At 34.5% G+C, this 12365-nt stretch overlaps 1 protein-coding gene across 1 annotated transcript; it reads left to right on the top strand.

The window, feature by feature from the left end:
- The first annotated feature begins 3339 nt into the window (after window positions 1-3339).
- Window positions 3340-12108, top strand: LOC123707055 (venom serine carboxypeptidase-like). Its single transcript, XM_045656825.1, has 8 exons — window positions 3340-3435; window positions 5232-5545; window positions 5840-5958; window positions 8065-8229; window positions 8645-8812; window positions 9554-9813; window positions 10662-10796; window positions 11959-12108. Exons 1-8 carry the CDS (start codon window positions 3401-3403, stop codon window positions 12086-12088), a joined length of 1326 nt encoding a protein of 441 aa, XP_045512781.1. The 5' UTR covers window positions 3340-3400; the 3' UTR covers window positions 12089-12108.
- Window positions 12109-12365: the final 257 nt, after the last annotated feature.

Raw genomic sequence — 12365 nt, 5'->3', positions numbered from 1 at the left:
AACAGCCCGAGCTGAGCTATAAAGGCCCTTAACGCCAACAGCGTGATTCCATTCAAAAAAACTAAGTTAGAATCATAGTCAATATATCATAATTATGTAATAAATTAGCTAATATGACAGAAAACAAGAGGAGTTAACACGAATTGTATACAGTGACCCAAAAATAATTTCTTTTATATCACCATCATTGTGTACCTTCAAATACAAGCTTTTATAGACGACACATATAATATCACTGACAACTCATGTTTTTATTTAATAGGAAACACAAACAGCTAGTTGACAATACACAAATAACACGAGTACCGATAAAAATACAGCCAATCAACCACAACAGTGATTTATATGTATGCATAAACAGAACAATGAAAATAGAAAGAATACACCAGATATACCACGCAAGAGAAGTCAAAAAAAATAGCTAATAGGAAACCCACAAACAGTTGATAGTACACAAATAACACGAGCATCGATAACTACTGTCAATCAACCAAAACAGTGATTTACTTACATACAATAAAATTGTCCATTATAATAGCAAAAAATTAAAACCAAAACAAAAGCAAAAAAGAAAAAACTGGTATGCCCCTTATAAAAAAAAAAAAAAAAATTGAAGTCAAGAAGAAGAAAACACGAGACAAATATTAATAAAAATGGTCATGTCTCACAGTGAACTAATCTAACCAATTTCCTTCCTTCAATATTGTTAATATATTGGCAATATATATAATTGGGACACCCTTTAAATTGATGCGCGAACAGGTATGGGGTACCAATGACCTGTTTAGCATGAACGCGCTCCCACGCTCCCTATGATAGATTCTTGCACGCTTACAAATGTGATTTGCTCTATATTTAGGCTGTTGATAGTAAAACAAACATCGATACGTTACATATGATACGTGACTCAAATCGTTAATGTAGCATTGGGTCGTTTACAAACGTCCGTACATAAATTTTCCCACGGTGGGGAGTTTTTTCTGACAGTGTGCTTTACATTTAAATTGATGTTCCGAGTTATCGGTGTTCTTTTTAAGATATCTCTGATAGGCTTGGAAAAGGCTTCGAGGGACCGTATTGAATGTAAATTAGTTTCAAGGTTCTTTTTTATGTTAGTATCTTACATGTGAACTTATAATATTGTTACATTTGAATATTAAATAGCCTTGTTTATAAAATATTTATATCGAATTTTAATTGTATACCTATATATCATAATGTGGATATTATGGAGAGACTGGTTCTAAGTAGAAACCTAAGGCCTCCCTCAAAAGTTTTGGATGTACCCCACGCACATTCCAACTTGGTTAGCAAAGCGCGAGCAAAACGAATAATTAACAAAAATTCTACTGAGGTAGACCTATTTGTTTGTACACTGGCTGAGTTCACAAGAGTTGCTTGCTATATTGTTAGTTATAAGATTTAGGCATATCAATGCATATTTTTTTAATGTTTTTTATGTAGGATAATCGGTGTAGGTAATTTGACGTTCTATCGAATTAGTTGTAACTGTAATGTTAGAATAAGGATGTGGAATAAATAATTATATTAATTAATTAATCAAAAATATTTTGTTTATCAGTGAAGTAATGGCGCTCCAATTTTGAAGTCTGAGCCTCAGATTACTGTATCTATTCGTGATCATTTGTTTTAATAGCCAAGTATGTGATAAGCCTTCTGTGCCTGACACACGCTGTCTACTAGCGAGGTAAAGCGTACGAGTGAATGTTCAAGGCACAGATATACAGAAAGTCTATTATTGCACAGCATGGGATCGAACCCAACACCTGAGGCATGAGAGGCACATGTCTAAAAAATTTTAGATTCTTACAGTCGAATAAAACAAATTGTATTTATTAAATCCTCTCTGGATTCGAATTACTGCATGTGTACGAATCCCGAATTAAAGAACAGTTTTTCCTTCATATATTTACACTGTTTGTATGAACCGGTGTGCTCTGCAATGTTTTAAAGAACTTTAACTGGATTTAAGGGTGTTTATATATTATATGTCAAAAGATACTTGATGGAAAAATAACAAAAAATGTAATGTTGGTTTTTATTGACATGTAATACTTCCCCACCGGGGAATGAGGAGGTGGTTAACTTAGTTTATAATAATATAAAAAGCCTTTATTTATCCTCATCTTATTGTCATACATTGTACAAGTATATATATATGCAATTTTATTATTCTAAAATCTCCTTGGCTACTGTACGGGAAGGAGTCCTACATTTTTTTCCACTGTTTTCAATTGCTTCACGTTAGGAGGACTGAAAATTATTAATGTATACGCCAAAATTCCTCCAACGTAGGGTATAATGTATATAAAATTCTCGTGTCACAGGTCTGTAGACCTAACAAAACCTGGAATTGTTTGTAAGCCATTGTACCTTTAAGTGAGGCTGATCCATCCCAAAGTTGTATTTTTTTATAATCTAACCCTGATTTTTACTACTCTATCATTAATCTTCATATTTTAGAAAGGGGAAACCGGCAGTAATCTCACCTGATGTTACGCGATACCGCAACCTATGGAAACTGTCAATGCCAAAGGGCTCGCGAGAGTAGCATTTTAATAATAATAACTCTTTTCTTACAGGACCCTAAGTAGAATTGGTTAGATAATACTTAAGTAGATTACTGGTTCCCTAAAGTGGTGATGGGCGGCAAAAACTGCCTTAAATAAAAAGGTAAAAAAGACGTCGAGGTGAAATTCTTCAACTCTTAGTATCAGCTATCCCTGTCAGGCGTCTACAGGAGTCACTTCTGCCACACACAATAAACTAGGTATTTACCAAAACAGGGTGCAGGGTCAGCTGGTATAAATTTATTTATTAATACTTCGTTTCAGTAAAACAGTTAAAATTACAATTAAAATAATTAAATAAAAATTAGGGGCAGTTGGCGGACCTTATCGCTTTCGAGCGATCTCTTGCAGGCAACCACTGTGAGATAAATATAAAAGACTGGATATAAGAAAATTACTTAGGTAAACGAAGCAAAGCAATTAAAACTTATACATTTCATAAACAGTGAAAGGGACAATAAAAAAGGACACAGAAAAAATAAAAGGGGCACATGTAGAAGAAAATAGGCGCATAAAAAGAAAAGGGGCACATCAATCACCATAATTTCAGATCAGTTAGTACGAAGTCAGGGATACAATGTGAACATGTAATGTTTGTACAGCAGAGGTTGAAAGGACGATACATTAATCAAAGTAATGAATAAGGGTAATAAAAGATGCTTATTTTACATTTTCGATGCATCAACAGAAATCTGTTTAATTCAGATTTGTTTAATTAACCATTAACTGAGTTATCTTCACGCTTTGGTATATGTTTTCGTACCGATCAGACACACTGAAATGCCATTTTGCCATTTTGTCATGTTACGATGAAGTTACTCGTGTTTTGTGTATTACTTGTATGGTGAGATTATTGTTCATTAAATTAAGAATGAATGTAACTCAACAAGGCGTATAAATAAGTGTAGGGACGTCTGGTAGACATGCTCATATTATGTTTCTGTAACTGTTTCACTTTAAAAATGGCAGGAACCAAAACATGGCTAAGTAGATGGAGGAAGCGGGATTGGATTGGGTTAATTTTATAAACACAAACTTCAAAGTGCAAGCCTAATAGGGGTGCTCAATTAAAAGTGTTAATGTAATACATTCTCCTTAAAACTAATACAATACTGGCAGGCAAACTCAACTGGTATCATAAAAATAAAAAAACAAACATTTTTTTTTAATTGAAGTCATTTGTTTGCGTCGTGTCGGAGCGTGTTTTTAAAATTGGGTGAAATTTATGTTCGCGCGGTAAAAAGATATCTATGCTTGAAACTTTTTACTACGGAGCTGCTAAAAGACTTGAGATATTCATTAGGGGTTCATTCACTTCATACTCTTATTTCGATTCGAGAACTTCCATTAAAAATGACCGTCACAGGACGGCGCACATTGGTACTGACAGGACTAACGATTAAAAAGTTAATGTATAAAACTTTGTATTGGCGGAACGCCGTCTTACTGTTTGTTTTATAGCATAAGACATGTAGATATTAATAGAAATACAAATACCATTTGGGTATGAAAAGTGTCTTGCAACATTGGTTGCCCAGGATACTTTCTGACGCGCAGAAACAATCGAGACTACATTTTTTACAAAGCTATTTGGATTTGTAATAACAACATCTTGATCAATTTGACTCAGTACATGTAGCCGAAGCTTGGCTTATCATCATTATGACCCAGTAACCAGTCCACTATTAGAAGAGGCCGTCATCTCCAATTCCGAATTTATGACGTTTCCACAAAGTTGCGTGGGGAAATACGCAAGCACCGGCGTGGTAAACTCACTAAAGTTATTTTGTTTCACCAAGACACACCGCGCATATTATTCAAGAAGCTGGCTTCAGATGGAAATTTCTCCATATTCACCGAACGTAGCATCTAGTGATTCTACCTTTAAGCGCGATTAAATCTCAAGGGTATAATTTTGAAAATTTTCATGCACGTTGTCGCCGCGGTAAACGGTATTTTAAGGGATAAGAAAAATTTTAGCTATAGAAATATAAAATAGCAACTAAAAGATAATTGCATTGTACTGGTTAACCCTTTTTAATGAACAATGAATATCGGATGGAGTCGGTAAATCGATCTTTAAAGTATATAAGTATCGCAATACAGCGAGAAAATGAAAGTTTTTAATTTTTTTTATTAATTTTTAATTATTTCTATGTAGGTTAAGAATATTGTAAATACTGTATATTTGATTGTTAAATTAAATCCTTCACTAGCATTTAACACTTTATGTCTTGATACTTACACTTATTTTTAACCGAAAATTTGAGTTAAGATTTGAGGACCAATAAGGTTAATAAAAATAACCACATGACCTCTATATAGAGACAGTCTATGTACTATGGTTGCGTACTTCAAAAACACAAAAGACGTCAAAGTAAATAAAATCCCAACTCACTTTGCGCCTGTCAGTAACTTTTGTCAGTCGATTTTTATATCGATAGCGCATTTCATTGTTTTGGTTATATGTCTCAGTTCAGGTGGGACATAATTATTAAACAATAGACAAACATCTACCATATGGAATTGTATAAGTCCCGTAGAAAGGGCGGTACTAACAAATACTCGATCATTATATCATTATTTTCTTTTCATCCAATTTGAAAATCGATAATAGCTTATTTTTTTATCTAATTTCAGTGTAATCAACGTAAGATCCCACGAACTATGCGGAGACTGTTTGATACTAACACCTTACATCAAGAATGGTAGTACAGATCTCGCAAAGCAACTTTCAGAAGTAAACTCAACTCAATTTCTGGATATAAAGAGTCATTCGGGGTTTATCACTGTCAATGAGAAGTACGACTCCAATCTTTTCTTCTGGTATTTCCCGTTTAAAGAGAACATAAGCACCACACCCCTGATTATATGGCTTCAAGGAGGACCTGGTTATAGCTCGCTTAAAGGCCTATTTGATATTATCGGGCCATTTGATGTTCGTAGTGGAGAAGGTAAAATATGATTTGAGAAATAAAGAAATAACGTTTATTTAAAGCACACACACATAAAAGAAATACAATCACAATTATTTTAATCAAAAATGGCCCCAAATTAGGTTTAAGTTGCTGTCACTAGCAACAGTTTTCAGTGGTGACAGCTGTATACAGTGAACAAAACAAAAGCGTTCTATATTTGTCTATTGTTCCTGGAATTTTGACAGTGCACCGAATAAAGCAATTAGCACGTTGCAATAACACTCCCACTATGAATAAAGCAGTAAGTTTTAATCAATTGTAATTTTACAGTCAAAAAGCACCACATTTCCTGGAACTCCGACTATTCCTTACTTTTCTTGGACAACCCTGTGGGAGTCGGTTTTAGTTTCACGGGCGATGATCGAGGCTACACTGAAAATGAAGATGATGTAAGATTATAAATTTGACATTAATTATGCAGGCTTAAATGATTTCCCTTTTTATTATTTATATTTATTTTATTTATATAAACATCGTTACATTAAAAGAACATAAATTATTAGGGATACAGCGGGTGGCCTTATCGCTAACAAGCTATATCTTCCAGGCAACCCTATCAAGGAAAGAACTAAAAAAAAGAACATTTAGTGTAAAGTCCAAGAAGTGTATAAGCAAATCAACAAAAATAAAATTATAAGTAACTCCCAAACTATAGAATTTCCAAACTTAAACTTAAAATAATAAAAACATGGAGAAAATACGTGTGTGCGTACTTATGTACACGCGTTAAAAGTTATACTTCTTTGGCGTAACAAGATAAAAAATCGCCTTATTCTACGTTTGTAGAAAAAAAGGTATTTAAACCATTGAAAGTTTTATTATAACGCATTATCTAGTTAAATAAAGTTTATTTGAACATCACAAATAAATATTTCTAGATAATTAAAGAAATAGATTTTTATTTTATTTTAAATGTTGACTATGCTAACTTCAGGGTGTCGGTTTTTGAACGCTGTGCGCGCGCATAGTAATAATTACTCTCATCACTTTTCTATTTCGCGCCAAAAGAAGTATAACTTCAAAAGAAACTGCTAATGTCACGGTTCAGGAATTACAATGCAATAATAAGATGAATTACAGAAATCACGATTGAGCAGGATATAGTTGATAAGTGTTTATGTAGAAGTATTGAAGTGAAACTTGTTTATCGGTATTGTAAAAAAATAGCGGTCCTGTAAATATCTTAAAACAAAATTTTCAAAATTAAAAAAACTTCTAATTATAAATTAACTATTTAAACTCGATTCGATTGTCTTAAGTCGTGTCAATGTTAATGATAGTATCGGCATATCATTTTTCTGTTTGTTGTGTTTCGTTGTACCAAGTTTTATGTCGCGTCAAACACGATAAAAAGCTAGCTAACCTTCTCACCAAAACGGTTCAGCTATTCTTAAGGGATAAATAGTGTAACTCACACGACTTTCTTATACCTAGGTAACACTAAAAATGTTTAGATAATGAAAAACAGCTTAATGTAGAAAGTTGCCAATACTTTTATTGTCTTTCGAAGTAATCTCCGTTCCTCTCTACACATCGTCGCATTCGATGGAACCATCGAGAAAAGCAGTGGGCCTATTCTTCCTTAGGGTTCTCTTCTATGGCATTTTCGTACGCTTTCACCGCATCTTCAGAGCTCGTAAAGCGAATACCTCGAATTTTATCTTTAGTTCTTGGGTATAAATGAAAGTCACAGGGCGCCAGGTCAGTACTATATGGCGGATGACTCATTATCTCGACACCTACCATAGTCAACTATTCACCAGTCCGTGCGAGGGTGTTTCTGGTCGTCGGTTAAATTAGGGGGAATCCAGAGCTTCCTGACGCCTAAACGTTCATGTAATATTTTTTGAACTTGACTTATACCAATGCCTAGGCTTGCCGTATCTGCTGATTGGTCACTGTCTTATCTTCCTCTATCAGGCGTCGCACAGCACTGATGTTATCTTCAATAGTCGCTGTTAAAGGACGTCCCTCACGCGGATCGTCATTGAGATTGCTACGTCCACGCTTAAACTCGTTAAACCAATTGCAAATAGTGGCATGAAATGGGGCTTCATTAAGAAATGCTAATCGAAGCCTATCATAGCTTTGTTGTTCAGTAAGCCCACAATGAAAGTCATAATAAATCATTGACCGAAAGTTTTCTCGCGTTAGGTTTATTTTCACGTGAAACAAAAGAATTAGATTGCCGCCAATTTACAAAAACAAATGTATGCAATGTACTACATTAGGTTACCAAAGAGTTCGAAAATTGAAATTCAAAAAAGTGTTCATTAGCAATGTTTCTAACTGGCCAGTTCTAAACATTTTCAGTGTTACCCACGTATATACTTATATATAGCAATACAATTATTATTCCTTAGGAACGAGTCGTATATTTCTCGTATTTTTTATATAGGAACCCTATCAGGCAGATTTGTGGCTGAGAAGCTAGGAAGCTTGATCAAGGTCTAGAGGGCTTGACGTCAATTTAGATTAGAAAAATTTTGTTCCAGGTTGGAGATCAAATGCACACATTTCTGGTCCAATTCCTGAAAGTGTTTCCGGAGTTACAAGATGCACCATTGTTTGTTGCTGGTGAATCATACGCAGGGAAATACGTACCTGCCTTGGCCATTCAAATACATAGAAGAATGGAAAAGCATCCAATTAATTTGAAGGTTTCATTATTATTTTTATTATAGGCAGTCATTTAAATGCCATTTTGATTAAGGGAATGACATTTTTGATTTAGTAACTTGAATAGTTGATGAATTCATATTGAATACATCATCATCACCTCGGCTTCCGTCGTTCCACGTTTTCCACGTTTTTGGCCTCTAACCACCACTATGTGGAACCAGCTGCCCACTGTAGAGATACCACAAGTCCGTTGCCGGCCCTAGAATTGGCTCTAGCTTTCTTGAAGGGCAAGTCAAATTGTTTCGGAAATACTACGGTGGGCAGTTGGTTCTACATATTGGTGGTGCGTGGCAAAAACTGATTGAAGAAACGCTCAGTAATGCAACGATAAATGCCTAGTACATTAGCATTTTCTTAATGGACATAGGAGAATATATTACAAGTAATTTTCAGGGCATTGCAATTGGTAATGGTTTGATAGACCCTCTGAGCATGCTGCATTATACGGAATTCTGTCGAATTCTTGGTCTTCTCGAAAGTCGGGAATTAGAAGTGCTGAAAACAATTGAAGACAGCGTTATTGAGGCCATAAGGGGGGAGAAAATGTTGGATGCCGCATTGGTAAGAATTATTATGAAGCTAGCGTGCTTTGTGTGGGGGCTGACTATTTCCGACTCTCTTTCTCCGACCTCAAGAGCGGACCTCGTAACCACAGACTGGCCGGTCGGATTAGTTTTGTTAGAGCAAATTATGTTGAAGTGATTTGTTGAAGGTGTGAATGTATATGTAGCGAAAAAGATTCTTAGACCTTATTAAAGTACTTACCATTCAAATAATAATAAAAAATCAAAAGTATTAGTAATTTCATTGAAAGTTGGAAGTCAGCCAAGGTCCGCTTCACGAGACATTTTCTTTTGCGAACTAGCAAACTGTGTAATCGACTCCCGGGCTCTTCCCAGGTATTTTTGACGTCTAATTTTTTAGAGAACGAGTATATTCCTTCCATGAAAGGCCAGCAACTCCCCCCTAGTGGGTGCGTTGCTGTCAATGGGTATATATATGACGCGATGACTGCCAAAAGTAACTTTATTGATAATAACGGTCATTCATTGTGAGATGAATATTGTAAGAACTATATTGATCACCTACTTGCCTATTACGGATAACGGAACCGATTCAGAAATCTGAGACCCAGACCTAAATGTTTGTAGCGTCATTGGTACTATATTGAACTTGCATACAAATCGTCGGGCTTGGCCAGTTTCAATATCCATAAGAATTTACACCTCTAGTAAACCTCGCCTTCGGGTGCGTAGAATAAGAATCTTCATCTCTATGAAACAAATATTATATCTGTTATAGGCGTATAACAAAACTCTGGAGTACATAAAGAAACACAGCGGCGTAAGTTTATTTAACTTCAATGATGAGCAAAATAACAGTGCACCGGCGTTCGAGCACTTCGTTAAGCGAGAAGACATTAGAGCTCAAATACACACAGGAAATGCATCTTTTGATTTAAATAACCAGTATGTGTATGAAAAAATGCAGCTAGATATAATGAACACAACGAAACCGTGGGTTGAAGAACTTCTTGAGCATTATGGAGTCCTGTGTTATAGGTAATTGAATTTATTCCTTGTACTAGGTTAGTTTGGTGGCACTTTGTTTGAAGCTTGGTAACAATTGATTTTATTCGTTTAAAATATGAGCATAAAGTATTGTCTTTTGTTGACATAGCTTTTACACATTAAGAAAAAAGTTTTTAAACGGATTGAAGCTATGTATTATTATTATAAACTTATAATTATTTACATAAGTTTAAATTTAATTACATAGTTTTAATTTCAATAGAGAAGACTTGGGGTTTGTCTTGGGGTTTTAATTTGGATATTATTGGATCCCAGGTGTTTGATAATTTTAGGCCGTCTTCTCTATTGAAATTATGTTAATAAATTTAAAATTATGTAAATAATTATAAGTTTATAATAATAATACATAGCTTCAATCCATTTAAAAAGTGTTTTCTTTATATGAGCATACAATTAAACCTAATTTTAGGTTGCGACAACAAAAACTAACTTGAATTATGTAAGGGTTCATAAATCTAAATCCGATTATGTAATTGAAGATTTTCGGAAACGAGAATGTTTAATTACAATTAATGACTGTGGTAAAAACTAATATGAGTTTAGGTCTACGTTAATTGCCAACATTTTGTTTTATTTTATATGTAACTTAACTAATGGTAGGTTACATAATTTGCGTCTGTATTTTTATACTCGTAAAACATCATTGACCACTTATCGCTGGTAAATTAGTTGTGTGTTCTGTGTCCGTTATTTTAATGACTATATTTAAAGACTCTTCTATATTTATGAATGCTTGTCACGTATCTATTTGTCTAACCTATGGAAAGAGACGAGAAGAATAACTTTCAAAAATGTGTGATATAATAATAATTTCCTAGCGGACAGTTGGATGTAATGCTGCCATATGGTTTATCAGTAAACCTCTACTCCAACTTAAAATGGTCAAAAAGAGATGAGTATGTGGAAGCCCCACGACGGCGTCTGCGCAATGCTGGCGACAAGAGAATTGTAGCGTAAGTAACTGAAAATATTTTTTACACCTAACAGAACAGAAACAGAAGAGAGACTGAAAAATCGTTGCATTGTTCCACTTGCTGCCTAAAAGCATTACAATAGATATAACTCCTGCATTACGCATACTCACATGGATCATCATCATCAGCCTTTTTTTTTGGTCCATTTCTGGACATAGGCCTCCTCCATCTCCCTCAAACACGCCCTGTTATTGGGGTATCTGCATGCACTGGGAGCCAACCTCCTTGACGATGTCGTCAGACCACCTAGTCGGTGGGCAGGTCTTTCGTTCTGCCGAGGTCCTAGGATAATAATATTCGTGTGGGACCAGGCACTGCTGGACTGGCACACGCGATCCCTCTGGCCTTAAGAGTATCCATGGACGCTATCACTTAACTTCAGACGAGCTTCCTGCCCTTTGCTTTTCTATAAATAAAATATATAATATGATAGGAAAGAAAAGAATAGATAAAATAAAGAAAATCAACTAAAGGTAACAGATGTTACAATGAAATTTAATAAACTAAAGGTGAAATGAGCGGGTCACACAGCAAGAGGTCCAGAAAAGTAGAGCAAAGAAGTACTAAACTGGTGCTCAAGGTACAGCAAATTAAAAAGAGGAAGACAACTGAGAAGGTATCCACCTTAAATAGACCAAATTAAAGAAAAGCTTACAGCTGGTGGTACATGACCGAGAGTGGCACAGTGACGTCATAAGTATACATTGTGTTACCTGTATGAATAAATGATTTTTGACTTTGACTTTGAGTGCAGAGAGAAACGGCGGGATTTGGAGGAGGCCGTCGCCAAAAAAAGGCACACAGATACACTAAAAGAAGATTCAAATAGAAACGTATTAAACGTAAAAGTATTTAAATAAATATTGCTATTATTATTATTATTAATAGTTATTTGATCTTTATCAAGACATATTTAATTGAATTTTATGAAATCGGATTATATTAAGAAACGCTCAGTAAACCTGACCACGCACGCTGTAAAGTACGTCGGAAAATTTATCTTATAATTATAAGTTTGTAATAATACACATAGCTTTAATCAGGTTAAAAATTGTTTTCTTTCAATCAGATTGTATTTGTTTATTTTATTGTATACATAAACATAAAACAATGAAGAAAACGTATGTATGCAATTTTACAGGTTCAAGAAGAATGGCGGGAATTTCGCAGATGTGTTACTGCGGCGCGCGGGACACATGGTGCCGAGTGAACAACCAGAAATTGCGAAGTTTATCATCGATAAATTTATTCTTGAATATAAAGATCAATAATTATTTTCTACAGATCATGATCATTGTTTATTTTTTTTTTCGTAATGAGGGATTTTGCATATTATTGCCCTATCTATTTCGGGGTCGTCCTTTCCTTAACCTTCTATTATTTTTGAGATGGATTTTTATTATAAATGCAATTCATATACAACGACCTTAATTATTAATAAGAATTTAAATCTTCTTAATCTCTTAATTCACGGAGTTCAAAATAGAAAAATAAAGATTAATTATTGAATTAAAAAACCATTTTTCTTTTCGAAAGATATAATTTCAT

The sequence above is a fragment of the Pieris brassicae genome, chromosome 3 (genome assembly GCF_905147105.1).
Source record: "Pieris brassicae chromosome 3, ilPieBrab1.1, whole genome shotgun sequence".
NCBI lineage: Eukaryota > Metazoa > Arthropoda > Insecta > Lepidoptera > Pieridae > Pieris > Pieris brassicae.
The sequence above is the reverse complement of the archived record's forward strand: the minus strand, read 5'-3'. Positions and strand labels throughout refer to the sequence as shown.

What these genes read in the sequence shown, in the direction of transcription:
- LOC123707055 (XM_045656825.1), top strand. Translation starts at nt 3,401, where the DNA reads ATGAAGTTACTCGTGTTTTGTGTATTACTTGTATG. An exon ending in ACACTGAAAATGAAGATGAT is followed by an intron (nt 5,959 to 8,064) that starts GTAAGATTATAA and finishes ATTTTGTTCCAG; the next exon opens with GTTGGAGATCAAATGCACAC. An exon ending in AAATGTTGGATGCCGCATTG is followed by an intron (nt 8,813 to 9,553) that starts GTAAGAATTATT and finishes TATCTGTTATAG; the next exon opens with GCGTATAACAAAACTCTGGA.